This window comes from Peromyscus leucopus, chromosome 19, assembly GCF_004664715.2.
Source record: "Peromyscus leucopus breed LL Stock chromosome 19, UCI_PerLeu_2.1, whole genome shotgun sequence".
Lineage (NCBI taxonomy): Eukaryota > Metazoa > Chordata > Mammalia > Rodentia > Cricetidae > Peromyscus > Peromyscus leucopus.
In genome coordinates, this window is record NC_051079.1 from 76,268,044 (window position 1) to 76,286,547 (window position 18,504).

An 18,504-nucleotide genomic window follows, 5' to 3' on the forward strand; every position below is an offset into this window, starting at 1 on the left:
TCCCCTTAGTTCTTTATAATGGATGCACGTTCTTCTTGTTGACATAATACATTAAGACCATGTTGAATTTAGAATGTGTTTATGAATGTAGTTAAAGCCTAGGACTGCCAATTTTGCTAGTTAGATAATAACACAGCAACAAAAAACTTACAGGAAGCAGCACATATCAATCAGAGAATAAGTATATTTTAAAAATGTTTATGTTTTAGAATCCAAACCCACTATTAGACCTGCTGGTTCTGACAGAGTCACAAACACGAGAAGAGGCAGATCACATCCGGACTGCAGTCAGACAGCAGCTCCAGAAAGAACTGATCGCGCTTCTCAATTCCTTGTTGCTGGTTTTCATCACAGTCACCGACAGGTACCATTGTGGTGTTTGTCATTCGGTTATATATAAAGCATGCTTTTCTTTGATTTTCAAGACTTCTTAATTCTTTCTTGACTTCTTAGTTCTTTAAATTAAGAGGTAAATGCTATTCATCAGATAGGCTCAATCTGTTTGTGTTTCTGGTACAGCCTGGTTGTAACTTTTTGATCATCTCTTAATATACTAGACAGATTTTGGTCCTTTGTCAGGAGTAGGTTGGTATAGCTGTTTTGGCTTTTTTTTTTTTTTTTTTTTTTTTTTAATAACAACTTCTATTCCATTGGCCCACACATCTGTTTTTAAGACAATGCCATGCTGTTCTTTTGTTTAGTTTTTTTCTTTTGGAACTATGAATAGCTGGAAGTCAGTTACAATGTCATTATACATTTTTAAAGAATTGCTTTAGTTTTTTTTTTTTTTGGAGTATTTTATGTTTACATATCAATTTTAGGAGTTTTTTTTATTTATATCTGTGGAGAGTGTCATTACAATTTTGATGGAGATTGTTTTTCTTCTTTCATCAGAATTTCTTTTTTAAAAAATACATTATTATTCGCCGGGTGGTGGTGGCGCACGCCTTTAATCCCAGCACTCGGGAGGCAGAGCCAGGCGGATCTCTGTGAGTTCGAGGCCAGCCTGGGCTACCAAGTGAGTTCCAGGAAAGGCACAAAGCTACACAGAGAAACCCTGTCTCAAAAAAAAAAATACATTATTGGCTGGGCAGTGGTGGCACACACCTTTAATCTCAGCTCTCAGGAGGCAGAGGCCAGCAAATCTCTGATTTTGAGGCCAGCCTGGTTTAGAGAGTAAATTCCCAGACAGCCAGGGCTACACAGAGAAACCTTGTCTTGGAAAACCAAGATAAATAAGTAAATAAATAAAATATACATTTTTTTAATTTTTTTTTTTTTAATTTTTAGGCCTTTTTTCTTCTATCCATTTATTGATTGCTTTGTGGCTGAGTTATCCGCTGAAGCGTGTCACTTCCCTGGCTTTCTTTTTGAGCTTTCAATCCGATGTACATTTTACACAAGTTCTTACCCATTTTTATCAGATTGCAACAGCAATTCCTAAATGTATTTCTTTTTCTAAATGAATCTTCAAAATATATTTATTCTTTTTTTAAATGCAGTGGGATACGTTATTGCTGAGAAGTATCTCCATAAAGACAGTTGAAGGAAGCAGAGCCAGCGTGAATGAAGAATGCAGTCACACCACACAGGCCTAAATGTCTGCATGCACTCCTTAGAGTCAGAGTCACCACATGAGAAGGTGTTGTCAGCTTAAGAAAAGGAGCAAATAGATATGTAGTCACAAAGGCACACTAATCCTTATTTTGTTTAATTAGCGAACAGTACTACAGAAACATTAATAAGTTCCAAAATAGCACATGTTAGATTTAGTTGGCAAAGTGCACATCTACCATAAAGTATGAGTTTACTCCTCTATGCAGAAACCAGTTACACTAAACTCTTACCAAAAAAAAATTTATGTGAAGATATCAGTTTAAGTGTACGATGGGTCTTTAATACAAAATTGTCTATGAGAACACGTCATTTTTTACTATATTCCTTTTTTCTTTATGTTAAAGTTATTAGTTATGCTATTGGGTTTAACCACGATAGCAATAAAAAGCAGCTAGGAAAAAGGGAAGTGTGTGTGTGTGTGTGTGTGTGTGTGTGTGTGTGTGTGTATACATACATACATATAGTGATTTTAAAGGTGAAATAAGCACAATCATGTTTTAGGAAGATGAAATAAAAATTCCTCAAGGCAAACTTGGTTCTCATTGGAGAAAATCAGTGGCTTTTATATTGCTAATGCCTGCGGTAGTCATCTGGGTACCGCTCAGCTTTGTGGTTATGTGGGAGGGAAGAGGAGGAGGGAGAGAAGGAGGTTTGAATGCTAAAACAAGGTAGGAATATTTTAAGTAGTATTAGATTGGTTGTGGTTAACCTTGTAAGGAAGTGAACTTACTTAAGTAACTTTTGGCTTTAGTGTAAGTTCTTTGTGCTTCTAAACTGCTTTAACAGTCCGCCATTGAGACATACGTAAAATAATGACCTTCGAAGAAATACATCTGGTGGAGTAGATAATGATGCAGTCAAAGTTGTCAGTTTTAGAGTCTTATAATTAGTAGTACTGAAAAAAATTTCAGGCTTTACTTAGCAGTTTGTTATATAAAGTTTTTTTTTTTTAATCTAAGAATTATATTTCTGAATCCATGCCTAGGCACTTAATTTTAAGAATTTGTTTTTTAGTAGAAAATGTTCTGTTTATGTCAGTTTTGATTATATGTTTCTATTTTTATGGAAAAAGGTGAATTTTAATTAAATGAAAACACTTTCATGACAGTGATTTTATTATAGTATTAATATATGAAGTTAAATTCACTTGAATTTTTTTTTTTTTTTTTTTTTTTGAGACAGGGTTTCTCTGTGTAGCTCTGGCTGTCCTGGAACTCACTCTTGTAGGCCAGGCTATCCTGGAACTCACTGAGATCCACCTGCCTCTGTCTCCTAAGTGCTGAGATTAAGGGCGTGTGACACCACCGCCCAGCAAAATTGTGTTTTTTTAATTTCAGCTTTCTGCCTCACCAAGGTGGCAATGCTAATATCCACTTACTTATTCTTTTCAGTGTACTTGTTACTTATATTTCCCATGACTTACCTTTGTTAATATTTTTTCTATGGGTCCCTTGAAAAACTTATTTTCAGAAGGAATATTTTCTACCATCTTGTCTAATTCATACATTTCTAATGTAATGCACCATCATGTAGAGGACCAGCCCCCATACTTATTTACCCTAGGAACTCTGGAGGAATGAGGGATAAAAGGCTTAGAAATAAAGAGGGAAAGAAACAGAGAGAAAATATTGGATAGACTGGGGTAGGTCTGGATCCTTATCCACCGAAAGGTATTTATTTGGAATAAAGATCTATTTATAACAATGCCAAGTGGTAGAGCAAAAGACCTTCCCCCTTGCTAGTTACAGTCACCTGGTACCCAGGCTCGTGGTCCAGTCAAGCTCCCATGCAGTTCTGCTGGGTACAGCCACTAAGAAACCTAGTGGGCTCCAACACCATCAGAAACCTCCTCAGGAGCTAAGACTGTGGTTTTCCTCTTTTTTCTACGAACAGGAAATGCTTGGAACTTTTTTATGTCTTCCAAACTCAGTTGTCTCTGAAGCTGCTCCAGTGCCTCAGAGTCACAGATGCTCCTCATTTCTATGGCTTGCCTGCCTTGGAACGGACCTTAGGAGGGATGGCTCACCTCACTGCTTTCCCCGGGTGGAGTGCACACTCTCCTATCTCAAAGCCACTTGAGATTTGTGGGAAATACTTGTCGGGTCTCCTGGAGGTAAGTTAGAATGACAACTCTAACACCTAGATACTGTTTATTGATTTTTTTTTTTTTATTTTCATGCCAGGAACAAATGCAGTATATATTGTTATATTTAAGGTAGATTATAGTACAGTATATGCATAACTTATAATGGTAAAATGTTTTAATTTTTAAACACACATGTGAGGTTATATATGCATACTTTCATTTTGAAGACAAGCTAAGGTTTATCCTAAGTATCTTTATAGAAGTGATTTGTTTTTTCACTTCCTTTTCCATGCTAACAAATTATTTCCACTTCTCTGGGCGTTGGGGCAGGGTGGGGTGATAGTCATGCATGCCACAGCACAGGTGTGATGATCAGAGAACTTATAGCTGTCTTTTCTCTCCTTGTACCATGTGAGCCATGAGGTTAAACTTGGTTCACCAAACTAGGTAACTGCTGAGCCATCTTGTTGTGCCCAGATCGTGACCCCCAGAGAGACCACCAAAGACGAGCATGCCGGAATGCAAAAGCAAGGTTTAATTCTGGATATCCAAAAGCAATACAAGCCTAGGCAGGGACTTCGTCCAATACATCCAACAGTGGAGGCTGGAGGAAGCGCCCACCTGTCTGCAAGCTCAGTTTTTAAAGGGAAAAGTCACAAGGTTACATCATTTAGGGGTGCTAGTACGGGTACAATTCTGATTGGTTCACTTCTAGGGACTTCTAGAAATTACTTCTAAGGGAGTGGTTGCCCGCCACCATTTTTCATTGGCTGCCCCCAGATGGGGGCATCTGGTGATTACACAGTCACTATGGAAACTAGGGTTGGGACATTCTATGGTCAAGCAGTTGCCTAGGGGGCCAGGGAGAGGACATTCCATAGTCCGGCAGCCATTACCTCCTGACTACCTTGTGACTCTGTACTTTTACACTTCCTGGTTTCTGGAATCTGAACTGACTGGTCTCAGTAACTTCTGGCCTGTTCTCAAAAGGAGAAATCTTAGGCCTTAATTTTAGGGTGAAAGCATTTTGGTCTTATTTCTAAGATGGCTCATTTTGGTCTCACAATCTCACCAGCCCCGTGCAAACTTTTAAATTGTGAAATATAATACATGTCCAGAAAATATGCAAAATTAAATATCCCAGTGAGTTATTCCATAATTAAACCTTACTAGATTGCCCTCAAATCTCCAAATAGAACCTAATAAGCATTTTGGTCTTATTTCTAAGATGGCTCATTTTGGTCTCACATTTCCCCCTTCTCATGTGCCTAATGGAACCCAATCATGGGTTTTGGACAGTTAGCTCCTAAGTATCCCTCTCTAATAATGGCCATGTATAGTTAGCCATCTTGTCTCTATGCCAGGGAGTTTCATTTTGACTCAGCATTTCAGCCTTTTCTGAACAGGGAATATGGGTGATGTATTCTCTTCTGGAACTGCTTCGAGCTGGCATTGGGGCGCCGATGTCAGGGGGCCCCAAAAGGCTGAAAAGCTAGTTAAAGACTGGGCAAGGGGGCATTTGTCAGAAGCATGTAGCTGCCTGACCCCATAGGGACAGGGAAGAACCATGTTAGCTGGGCTGGTCCACATCAGCTTTTAGCAAGTCTGGAGCTCACAGTCGTCTGGAGCAGTGGAGTCAGTGACTGAAACCTGGAGGTGACTGCCAGCTGAGTAGAAATCTGTTGAGACAAATTTAGCCTAAAAACAATGCTTTTAAGTTGAAGCTCTTCTAGCATCAAATACAGGTTCAGTGAGGAAACCAAAGCAAAATATCATTATACAACATTCTTAAGCCTGAACATACCTTGGGTAAGAAGAAACATTTTTTTAAGCCATTGGTTTTTAACTATAAAAACTGTTCTTAAAAGACTGAGATCTCTCAAATGTCTTCCACCACTGCAACTAGACTCTTTTTGGAACTCTAGTCCTGCATACATTTGCAAACCTCAGCTGTTTCCTATGACTCCTTTATGTTGCAAAGTTTGGCTGCCAGAGCAAGGTATATTCCTGTGAATAAAAGCATTGATGTGCAGCTTTAATATTAATCAAATACCTTATTTATTAAACATATGTTGCCATCTATTTAAATTCTCTAGAAACTTGCTGTTGAACACTTGGTAAAGACATAAGTATTAGGTGTTAACCCGAGTAGATCTTTATAACCTTAGTAAAAGATGGCTGCCAGCCACATGGCTGCCCATGAGGTTACCAGCCAAGATGGAGGAAGCCACGTGGTTGCTGTTTAAAGCTCATTTTTCTAAACAATAATTACTTGCACACATACATACAGTTGGATCCAAGTTACACACATACATACATACAGTTAAAGCTTGCTTACATTTTCAAGTCACATGCCTGTATACATACACACATTAGCAGTAGGCATTTTTAAGATGAAAACCAATAAGAATTAACTTTCAAATTCAGTATTTGCAGGTATAAGAAACCATAACAAACAGTTTACATCACATCCTCTCTGACCTTCTACGACCTTCCATGTACCCTCAGTCCGTTCCTTTGATCCCTCAGACATTTACTCCAGACAAATTGCGCTTTTTCTTTTCCTTTAAAACAGAAACTCTTACCAAAGTCTTTCTTGTGATTTCCCTCAGTACTCTAGAATATATTGTAAAGTTACAATATTTTAAACAAGAACAGAAATACATGCATATACCATAACAAGAATAACTCAATTTGCATCAGCACTGTACCACAGACAAACTGTTGGTGACATTCCATTCTTGGAGCCAGACCTTGATCAGGTTTTAGCCTCAGGGCAGGTCTTGGGAGCCCCACCCAACAGCATGGAAGAGAACCGGGAAAGTGTGCACCATGGAGACAAAAGATTGCTGTTAACCTCAGATTTTCAAGAACACGAGAATGACAGACTGAAAGTGACTCCACGCCGTGGCTGGGCCCACAGACCTGTAGGTCACTCCTCAGCTGTGACCCTGGAGGGGCAGTTAGTTCTCCACCAGCCCCCACACTGAACTCCTTGAGGCTCCTGCTGGCTCCTGCCAGCTCTGCCCCATGTCCACACAGGAGCCCAGCCAGAACCTGCCGGCCATATCTGGGCCCCACAGTGCTCACAGCCCGCTCTAGCACAAAGCCATGCCTAGTTCCCATGCAGCCAAGCCTCTACTCCACAGCTTTTTGAGCGAGCTGGGGCCCCGAACCCGCTGCATCTAGGCCCCGTGATGCCCACAGCCGCCTAGCCCTCTCAGCGGCGCCCTGGGTCCCCGAAGTAGCAGCTGTGTAGCCGCTACCTGCCGGACTCATTGCAAGCTTTCTGCTGCCTGCTGCCTGTGCTCTGGTCAGTGAGAGCAAGGAAGCAATGTTAGGTTAGTCTGTGCCAGTTCAACCACCGAAGGGGTCTCCATCCCTTCGGCTAGCAATCACCCACAAGTCCCAATGCACACACAAGCTCAGGCATAAAACACTCACACATGTGGCCACAGTTCTCACACATTTATACATTTATGAAGGTATAACAAATAACACTGACGAACAAGATAGGCAGACAAAAAGGAAGAACAAGGGCCCTACAGATGGTCCAGGCAGACAGACGAGAGTCCGGAGAGGGAGCCTCAAAAATGCCAAAGACCTACGGATGGGACAGGGAGAATTCAACAGAGTCTCCCGATCCCCAGATGGATCCAAACAGACGGACCCTTCACGGGCATCTCCCGATCCCCAGACGGATCCAAACAGACAGACCTCTCACGGGCATCCTAACAGACGGACCCCTCACGGGCGTCCTATGACGGGGGGACCTGTGAGGACCCCCGCGTCCTGATGAGGGGTTGGAACGTCTTCCAACTCCTCCAGGTCACCTTACAGGCGCGTCCGCCAAGGTGAGCCTGTCAGATTCAACCGCCGGCTTCGGATAAGAAAATGAAAGTAAAAGGAAAGCAAAGACAAGAAAATTGAGCGCTCTTACCGATCGGTGCAGATGGACCTCCGGAGCTCTTAGGGGTCCCGGTGGGGGGTCTCTGGGGATCCCGGAGAGCCCCCAAATGTTGTGCCCAGATCGTGACCCCCAGAGAGACCACCAAAGACGAGCATGCTGGAATGCAAAAGCAAGGTTTAATTCTGGATATCCAAAAGCAATACAAGCCTAGGCAGGGACTTCGTCCAATACATCCAACACAGTGGAGGCTGGAGGAAGCGCCCACCTGTCTGCAAGCTCAGTTTTTAAAGGGAAAAGTCACAAGGTTACATCATTTAGGGGTGCTAGTACGGGTACAATTCTGATTGGTTCACTTCTAGGGACTTCTAGAAATTACTTCTAAGGGAGTGGTTGCCCGCCACCATTTTTCATTGGCTGCCCCCAGATGGGGGCATCTGGTGATTACACAGTCACTATGGAAACTAGGGTTGGGACATTCTATGGTCAAGCAGTTGCCTAGGGGGCCAGGGAGAGGACATTCCATAGTCCGGCAGCCATTACCTCCTGACTACCTTGTGACTCTGTACTTTTACACTTCCTGGTTTCTGGAATCTGAACTGACTGGTCTCAGTAACTTCTGGCCTGTTCTCAAAAGGAGAAATCTTAGGCCTTAATTTTAGGGTGAAAGCATTTTGGTCTTATTTCTAAGATGGCTCATTTTGGTCTCACAATCTCACCAGCCCCGTGCAAACTTTTAAATTGTGAAATATAATACATGTCCAGAAAATATGCAAAATTAAATATCCCAGTGAGTTATTCCATAATTAAACCTTACTAGATTGCCCTCAAATCTCCAAATAGAACCTAGCTGACAACTCTGGCAACATCAAACATGTTCCTTTTGGTAGCCTTCCCCAAAGGATCTTGATTTCTTGGTACCCTTTTCCTTTTCTTTCTCATTCTTGATAGTTTTGCTGTTTATCTTGTGTAGGTATACAAAATGTTTTCTGAATTTTTTTAAATGTGCAAATGGAATCATTTGCTTAGATTTGTTTCATTCAACAATATTCTTAGAAAATTTATTCATTTTGTTGCTTATAGGTGGAGTTTAATTTTTTTTTATAGTAATCTACATACTGCCACAGTGAATTACATTTAGTGTTCTGGAGGGGGCCCAAAACAGCTTGACCACTCAGCTGCCATGACAGGCTTAGGGGCCTGGACACAGCTTCTGTGACAGGCTTACTGGCAGGCCACACCCAGATCCAGGAAAAGCCTTAAGCTGACACCACCCAGGGATCCACCCAGGGATGGGGAAGTACCTGATCTCCCAAACATTCCAACCATTAGATAAGGTGGCCAGATGTCCTTGAGCCTCTTACCAAGATATCCCTCCCACCCTGCCTGGGCTCAGGGCTCTCTGCTCAACACTGTGTCAGACAGAGGGACAAAGCCCCAGAGCTTGAAATAAAGGCCCTTTGCTTTTACATACAGGATTCACTCTCCATGGTGGTCTTTTGGGGGTCCCTGAGATCTGGGCATAACAGTGTTTTGATTTTTGTGTTCCCTGAACATTTTTGCCTTTTGGTGAAGATGAAGATGTTATATGTATTTAAAAATTTTTCATTCATGTTTATTTATGAAAATTTAATCTTGATTTATTGGCTCTACCCATTAACCTTGTTTCTAGTTTCTAAGCAAATGCCTTTAATTCTTCACTTATTGATAGATTTTGTTTATGAAATCATTCAGGCCTGGAATGTTCTATTTGGTAAGATTATGTTGTGAGTTGCATTTTTAGTAGATCTATAATTAGACTATTTTTTGTTTGTCTTAGTATGTTATATTTTTCCAGAATTAAAATTTTTCTTTATCTGTATTTTCAAAACCATTATCTAAAAATTATTCATCTCTTAAATGTCTACTGCATCTATAGTTCTTGCTATCCAGATATAAATTATCTTTTCTCCATTTTTCTTTCATTATCTCACTGGTGATAACGTGTTTTTAGTGTTATAGAGGAGTGACCCACCATCTCCTTGGTTCCTCTTTGTAGTGCTTTCCCTATTGATTTTATATACTTACAAAAAGTGTTCACTTACCAGTGCTTTTAGGTATGGCCTTACTTCACTAATTCTGCCCCTCCCCCCCAGCTTTTCTTAAGTAAGTTTTTTGTTTCAGTAGATTAGAAGCATGGCCTTAATTATATTCCACAATCATCATTTGGCTCAAAGTATTTCAAGTATGATGTAATTAATTTAACGAGGATATGGTTGTGCAAAGTTTTCAGAGAACAGTGTTGCTGTGTGTACTGGGAGCCTTACATTACCAGTTAATGGAAGTCTTAGCAGAATTTTCTGAGATTGTTCTGGAATTTGAAAGCCTAGGTGAAACTTGAACCTAATTAGTCTTATAAATAAAAATCAGAGTGAAATATCGGGGTAATAACCTGAAAGATGAGAAGCAGAGGAGCAACCACCAGTGACTTCTTACCTCTTGGATCCTCAGACCAAAAAAGGGCAGAGATCCACCCCACCTTATCACTTCCTCTCTCCAGCTCCCTAGTGCTGGGATTAAAGGTGTGAGCCAGCACCACCCAGCTTCTACAGTTTACTAGTGGCTAGGGGCCTTCTGATCCCCAGGCAAGCTTTATTTGTCAGAAGACAAAATATCCCACAACACCCAGGCGTCTCCAGGGAACTGACAGGAGGTTGATTCTCATGCACTTTCACTATTAGAAGCTGGCTATGAACGTTGTTTTTAATAGTTAGATATATTTTATTTTATATTTATGATTTTAATTTTTTTTTATCTTTAGAATTTTATACAATGTATTTTGATTCTGTTTGCCCTGTCCCCAAATTTCTTCCTTCTCCTTCTCTACCCATCCAACTTTTTGCCCTCCTTTTATTTTTTAAACTGATGTGTTAAAAGCCCACATCCATGTTAAGAATTTTGATAATCTTACATTTTGAGTGTTTTTCTGTTTTCTTTTTTCTTTTTGCACTTTGAATTTTCTGTTATATTTGGCTGCTCACTCAGAGCTTTTCAGCAAAGACTATTTGGCAGTTTCCATCTTTTATGGACAGCAGTCAGTCCATAGAATTTAAGGTTTAGCTTGCTTCATTCCTTTAATAAGCCTTTTTTCTTTCTCATAGCTTTGTTATAAATATTGTTTGCTGGTCTGTAGATGACCATTTACCTATAGAAACTTACATATGCCAACATTATTCAGTACATAATCTTTTAAATACATCATATTTTCTTTGTTTTACATATTTCATTGTTAGCTTGTGAGACTTGTCCTTGGACCATTTCCACTCCTCAGTAGCTATTTGAATGCTTAGGACAATGATTGTTATCTACAGTTTGTTATTCTCTAAAATTATGTTCTGTTTTTAAAAACAGACTTGGAAGTGCTAAGTTTTTTCAGAAGTACTATAAACTTCAGTACAAATTTTACTATAGCCTCCTTAATAAAATACAGTTTTTCCTAATTATATACATCAAAAGAGATATAATGTAAGCTTTCTCATTAATTACTCTGTGCTATAAGGTGATTGTGATCAGAAATATATGACTATTTTGCACAGGTATATTACCTAAAGAATTGGTTATAATACTTTTTTAAAAGTTAGCTTTACTCATGGATTTAAAATGCAACTTAACCTGCAGGTACCTCATTTGCACTATTAATTAAAGTATGTTTTAAAATTAAAACCATATGTAATTTTTATGGTATATATCTTCTTTTATTTATTTATTTTTAATTGCATTTATACATGTGTTTGCATGTTAATGTGTAGAAGTGCAGAGAGAGTACAGATCCTCTGGAGTTACAGGAGCTGCCTGATGTTGACCACAGGTGCTGGAAGTCGACCATGGAGATATCTTTCCAGCACCGCTATGCATCTCTTTAGAACAAACTTATAATTTTTTTTTTTAAATCAGAGATATGTAAGGAATTACAGTTTGAAGAGAAGCTCAACGTTCCATTTATATTTGGAAACTGTCAAATGTACTTTTGTCTTTAAGATTATTTCGAATCACAGGTGTCCTTCAAATTCTAGAAATCAAAATTAGCTATTCACATTATTGATAAATAAAGTGTTTAATTCTATGTAACAAACCAGTGAGAAGATAATAACTTCATTCTGAGTTCAGTATCTTGAGACAATGAGCATTAGCAGAGTGCCTGAACCAAGAAGTCGATAAAAATATTCCCTATTTTCTAATGTTTCATAGTTATGAAAAATTTGACTAGTAAGTCCTGATTTGGAATAAACAGGTATTTGTTTAATGCTCAATTGAAAATAAGGAGGAAAACATGTATGTCTTTATATTCCCTGATAGGAAGTTAATGTCAAGAAGTCACTTTTGTTAGAAATTGTAGCTGAGTTCTGCTTAGTTAATCAGGTGAATGGGTTCTGTTATCATGTACTGTCTAAACTCTCATTATTAAGGAGAAAGTAAAGCTTATGTGAGTAGACATGGCAAGAGTCGTTGTTGGTTCTGCTGATTTGATTAATGGTTCCTCTGTAACTGAAGCCAATTTCTCTTGAAAGATCCATACTCCCAATATCAGGTCTTTTGTTTCTATAGAGCAGATCTGTTACTTACCTTTTGCATATGTATGTTACATATTTGTAATGTATGTTATACATGTGATTTCCTTTGCTGCTTGAGTTGAAGAAACAAAAAAACAAAACAAAAATCCCTGAAGGAATCCCAGGAGGTGAGGTGGGAGGGTCCATGTGGAGGTTTACCATGAACAGAGCAGTGGGGCCTTAATCAGCATTTGCAGTTGTGTTGGTGCCAGAATTTACAGCAGAATTTTCCTTCAAATGTATGGGGCCTAAGTACAGCATCCTTTGAAAAAATATTAAGTAGGAACTAGAAATTTTTTTGTCTGACTGAATTTTTAAATTTTAAGTTGATAATCTATAGTTACTTTTTGCAATCTCTTCACAGTGAGTTACCAAGCCCCTGTGTGGGGATAAATGTGTGATCCATACAGAAATGCTTCAAAACAATTGCCACATAATTGAGAGAGTTTTCTAATCAGTAATCAAGACTTTCCTAATGTAGTTGCTTAGTTAAGAGTATCTCTTCACAAGGGAAATACTACTGTGTTGTTCCTGTTGGAGAAGTGTCAGAGCTCTCTGATGTGTGGGAAAGAAACAAAATGAGGTCAAGTTTTTAAATAATAAGCATATTCTCAAATGAGCAATAGAAATCTAAGATCACTCAGAAGTAAAGAAAATTTCTTTTTGCATTTAACAAAGTTTAGCATAACCCTGGTAGTGAATGAGTTTTGTAGAGCTAGTAATTTTGCATATACTTTTCAACTACACTTTAAAAATTTCTTTTAAATGCTGCAGCACTTAAAATATATTCATGTTATAAATCAGAAAAAATTTCTAGGAAGGTACTAAATAAACAACCTTTGAACCAATCCCAAAGTTGAAAACATTTAAAAACATTTTTTAACTATGGTAAAATTTACCACTCTAGTCACTGTTAAATGAATTAATAGGACTATTATAAATTTATGTGGCTGATGTTTGATTAGCTAAGTTAGGAGAAAGATGTTTACTGTTATGTACACTTAAGAGGAAAACCACCGTAAAATTTCATGTTTGCTTTCTAGGTCATTACTTCATTTTATGTGGAACGTGGAGGAAATGCTATGTCCTTCATGGGCAAAGGTGTTACGAAGAGCACAGTTCTTTGCTTACTTCACTTATCCCATGAGATGATGACCCAGGCACCAAGCTCGGTAAGAAGAACACAAGCTGCCGTTATCTGAACTGCTGCTGTGTCCAAAGCATTTCAAGCCTATGAGCTTGCTACATGAAAATGTTATTTTTGACTTGTTAATAAGACAAGAAAAGTTGTTTATTTGGAGGTGGGTGCTGGAGAGATGACTCAATGGTGAAGAACGCTTGCTGCCTTCCCAGAGGACCTGAGTTTGGTTCTCAGCACCCACATTGAGCGACTCACAACCGCCTATATCTCCAGCTCCAAGGGATAGATACAAAGCTGTTCTCTAACCTGTGCAGGCAACTGCATGCATGTGTGACACACACACAAAACATAAACAAAAGTAAAATCTTCAAGATAATAATAATTATTTGGGGTTACAACATTTCTTGGAAGTTATATATGTCTGAATTTATTTAAAAATTTATTTTGGTAGAAATCATTAAGTAGAAAATGACATTGGCTAAATAAATCATGGGAGAAAAGCCTCTGTTGAAAGGGAAGCAAATATTTTTTATTTGCTTTATTTTGGCTAAAAATACATTCTTACTTTTTGGTCTTTAAAAATTTAGTTATTTTAAGTTCTCTAAACTTACTTAAAGTTCTCTGTCCTTCGTTTTCATTCTAGGATTGGATGCCACTTTGGTTTTTGCCTTTGGGTAGTCACAGTGAAGAACATGCTCCTACTCAGCAAGGATTGGCCTGGCTAATTCCTTTATGGGTTGATCGAGACCCAGAGGTCAGTATAGAGGAATACCAAGTTTGTCAGGTCTAGATTGAAAAACAACTGAAACAAAACAGATATACTTATGTAATATTGTGGGTTGTTGTAATTGATACAGCTTGTTCCAGCATAGTCATGCTCTGGAGAGAGCTCTCACTTTCACTGCCATTCATATACCTGTCTTTGTGCAGAATGTCCACAGGCTTTTCACTGTATATGTGTCCGGAATTCACTAGTTGGGGGTAGGATCTCATTGTTAAGAGTTCATTTCATTTTAATTATCTTGAGGAAGCCCTATTTCTAAAAGGTCACATTGGAAATGAAAGCTTCCACTGAGATTTGGGGGGTAATTTTTCTACTTAGCTCTCCATCTCTTTCATTAAAACCCACATCCTTATCTTTTCAGGTAAATACATTAATTTCTGTAAATAGATAAAAGACAAAGCACCCCCCAACCAAAAACAATCTTAACCCACTGCAATATCAACTTTAAACTCTGAAGTCCAAAGCCTTGTGTGAGTATTATCTAAATCAAGAATAGATGAGAATTAATATATTTCATCCTGAGGAAAGAATTTGTTCTCAACTCAGTTAGGGACTGTGAAGCACAGAAATCACCTCTCTCGGATGGTGGAGTAGTCATAGGGTCCTAGTCCTGTGACAAGAGAGAAGTAGGAATGGAAGACATGAGGAATGGAAGACAACAAGCAAGTGTGCATGCTGGGGAAGCAAATTCCATCGCCCTTGAAGCACAAGCTCTTGTTTTGTACTATGGATCACAGACTCAGCTGGAGGAATAGTCTCAGCTCTAGCTTCCTACTACTCAGTGGGTAGCCTGACCTCTTCAGGCTGTCTCTCTGGACTCCAGCTGTGCTGTTGTGGCTAAGGATAGCATCACCATCTCTGAAGGACTGGACTGGGCCATCCTGGCCCAGTGGAATTAGAAAGGCAGCCATAGCATTAGAAACTGAGGAGAAAAGAGTGCTGCCTCCAAGCCTGAGGTAGGAGCGGCCAGCCTGAAGATCTCTGAATTATATTTGCTGTAGCTGTAGCTATCTCCAGTCCCGCTCAGGCCCAAGTCTCTCAGACCAAGTAAACACACAGAGACTTATATTACTTATAAACTGTATGGCCGTGACAGGCTTCTTGCTATCTTGTTCTTATATCTTAACCCATTTCTATTAATCTGTAAGTTGCCATGTGGCTTGTGGCTTACAGGTACTTTACATCTTACTTCTCATGGCGGTGGCTGGCAGTGTCTCCTAACTTAGCCTTCCTGTTCCCAGAATTCTCCTCTCTGCTTGTCCCACCTATACTATACTCGCTGCCTGGCTATTGACCAATCAGCGTTTTATTTATCAACCAAATCACAGCAACACATTCACAGCATACAGAGCGATTGATATCCACAGCAAATTGGGGCCATTATTCTCTTTGAAGAATGATGACACATATTGCTTATAGAATCCAAGCCCCACAGTCTTCCAGTCTTTCTGGTTCACTTTCCCATTCCCTGCCATTCACATTGGCACTGTCTTTGCTAATCCAGTCTCCTCTCCATTCTGGCTCCTGCTAAAATATCTAAAGACTCATAATCTTGTCATGGAACAGTATTTAGCCATACGTCTGTGGTCTTTCCAGAGCATGAGTTCTCATTTTGTACATAGCTGAGAATCTTCTTAATTGCCTATAATTATTCTTTTTACATATGTATTGTTAATTCCTTATTCAAATCTTGTTTCCTTTGCAGTTTGCTATAAGCACTCAGGAGGAATTAATACACTCAGCACTTAGTTTAGAAATATTTTCAGCTACGTGTACAATTTCATTGCTCATAAAACACTTAACACTTGAATACAGTTAAATCACTTTTATTTGTGTAAAGCAGCTTTACATTACTATAACAAATGCCAGAGTAAAACAACTTAAAAAGAAAGTCAAGGTGTACTTTGGCTCGGTTTTGAAAGTTTCAGTCCATGGACAGTCAGACTCATTGCTTTGGATCCTATAGCAATGTCTGTGGGAGCTCATGGAGTAGCTCAGCTGCTCCCCTTTTTGCAGCTGGGCAACAGACAGAGAAAAAGTAGAAGGGCCAGGGATTCAATATTTATTTTGGGAGGGCTTGCCATAATATGATTAGAAGACTTCTAACTGCCCTATCTTTAAGCAGTTCTGTTTCCTGCCAGTGGTTCCATGGACTGGGGACCATACATTGAACCCACAAGCCTTTGATGGTTACTTGTCCAAATCAAAGCACCATCTTTTAAGGACCACCTTTATTCTATACCATGTTTCTAGTAACATGTTCTTATTTCTTTCTGATATTACACCATAGTTACCCTTGTAATTGATCGTCCTGGTATGAACTTCCAGTCTTTTAGAGTCTAATCTGTTGTGTAGTTCAGAAGTTACTTCTATGTTTTTAGGTATTTGTTTCAGTATAGCTCCTCTTGTGGGTAAAAAATAATCTGTATTAATGTTCTCAGGCTGCTATAATAAATACCACAGAATGATTGCTTTAAACATCAGCAATGTCTTTTCTCATGTTTTTGGATGTGAGCAGTCCAAGGTCCACAACCGGCTTCTTGGGAGGCTCCCTTCCCACTGCAGGGGTGGCTGCATTATTATTATGTGCTCATTTTTCCTTTTCTTGTTGCAGGCACATGGAGGGAGACACCTTATCTCTTTCTTTTAAGGCAGCTATCTCACTTCATTTTAAAAGCCTAGTAATACTTAAGTGCCATTTTAGTACAAAATTCATATTATAACGAGTTTTAGCCATTTGTTCAGTGATATTGAGTAAGAAATGGTGGATCTTATTAAAAACCTTGATTTGTAGAAGTGTTATTTGATCTGAACTTGGTATAATTTTGGGAACTTTGCACTTAGACTTATTACTTGCTATTTTACGGCCATGTTATTTTTATCCTGTTTGTCACTGAAAATGTATTTTTGGGTCAAAATTCAGAAATGCACCAAATTATTATTTAGATAGCAGTTATGTTATAGCCAGCATTACTGTACCAAATTAAGTTTCTATGAAATATTTTTTTCTTTAACTTTTGAGAAAATACTACATGTTCTATAAAGAAATGTAATTCAGCTATATAATTTTGAAATAATGTATTAAAAAGTTAAAACTATTTATTTGAAAAAGATATTAATGACTTAAGAAAAATAGAACAAAATAATGGGTTTTTTTTATGAATGAGGAATAAATAGAAATCATGTTCAGTAAATATGACCAAGTGTCCTGACTGCTTTTCCTTAAAAAAATTGTAAATTATAATTACTTTAATGCTTACTTATAGTATTTAGTTTACCTTCATGTGACAGTTGACTATAGTATATACTTTTTTTTCAGGTCACTGGTTTTTTTTTTCCAGATACAGAATTTCTGTAAAGCCAAATCATACACATGTAGGGCACACCTGCTGAGTGTCTTTAGAATGCAGGAATGTAAAGCCAATGCTGTATTTACACACATGTAATACACTGTTTTTGTGTATGCTTTAATATGTAGGAATGTAGAGCCAATGCCATACTCACAGACATGTAGAACGCCTTTTCTGAATGTCCTTTACAGCATAGGGATATAAAACCAATGTCATATTCACTCAGTTCTAACACTTCTTTTGTACTAGAAGGATGACCTCATGTTAAGAAAGAGTATCCTTGGATTTGATTTCTCTGTCTTTACATAACAGGTGAGATTCACTTCACTGGGATTGGGATCAGCACTGACTACTATTGAAGCTGGCTGTGTGGCCTTGGCAAACAGTTGTCAGAATATTTCTGGTGGGCTCTGGGGAACCGTGGTGAACATTCTTCTGGATCAGTCAGAATGCAGTGTGGTGCGCCGGGAGGTATGTCTGTATGAGCAGCCTACTCCCACCCTGTAGTTAGAAGTTTTACTGTATCTTGCCGGCCCGCAGCCGCTTGGACAAGTAAACACACAGAGGCTTATATTACTTACAAACTACATGGGATTTCTCACTGGCTAGCTCTTATATCCTAAATTAACCCATTTCTGTTAATCTGTGTTTTGCCACATGTTCTGTGGCTTACTGGTCTGCTGGCACGTTGCTCCTCCCATGGCAGACAGCTGGCGTCTCTCCCTGCCTTCTTCCTGTCTCTCTGCTTGGATTTCCCGCCATAGGCCAATGCAGCTTTATTTATCAACCAATCAGAGCAACACATATTCACGCATACAGAATGACATCCACAGCACACCTGCTTGGTGTCATGGGAGTCTATTGCAGTGTCTATAAGCCTCACTTGACTTCTTGTTTAGCAGGGAGGACTGAGCAAAAACCATTATTTATTTTGCTTACAAAAAATTTAAATGAAAAGTTGCTAATTTATAGTAAAAATGCAAGTCATTTATTCTGATAAAATTAAGGCAGAATGTTTCAAACTTTTGCA

The 18,504-nt window shown here is 38.8% G+C and overlaps 1 protein-coding gene across 2 annotated transcripts in view; it reads left to right on the plus strand.

Annotated features, from left to right (window-relative positions):
• The window catches only part of Rttn (rotatin), a 181,555-nt gene that overhangs the window by 78,687 nt on the left and 84,364 nt on the right, over positions 1-18,504 (plus strand). For both annotated transcript variants that reach the window (XR_005089555.1, XM_028886849.1), the window contains exons 27-31: positions 210-364; positions 3,511-3,730; positions 13,243-13,371; positions 13,984-14,094; positions 17,787-17,945. Coding sequence is in view for 1 of the 2 variants with exons in the window: in XM_028886849.1 (XP_028742682.1) it covers positions 210-364; positions 3,511-3,730; positions 13,243-13,371; positions 13,984-14,094; positions 17,787-17,945 (774 nt within the window). In the remaining variant the exon portion in view is untranslated. The remainder of the gene's footprint in view (positions 1-209; positions 365-3,510; positions 3,731-13,242; positions 13,372-13,983; positions 14,095-17,786; positions 17,946-18,504) is intronic.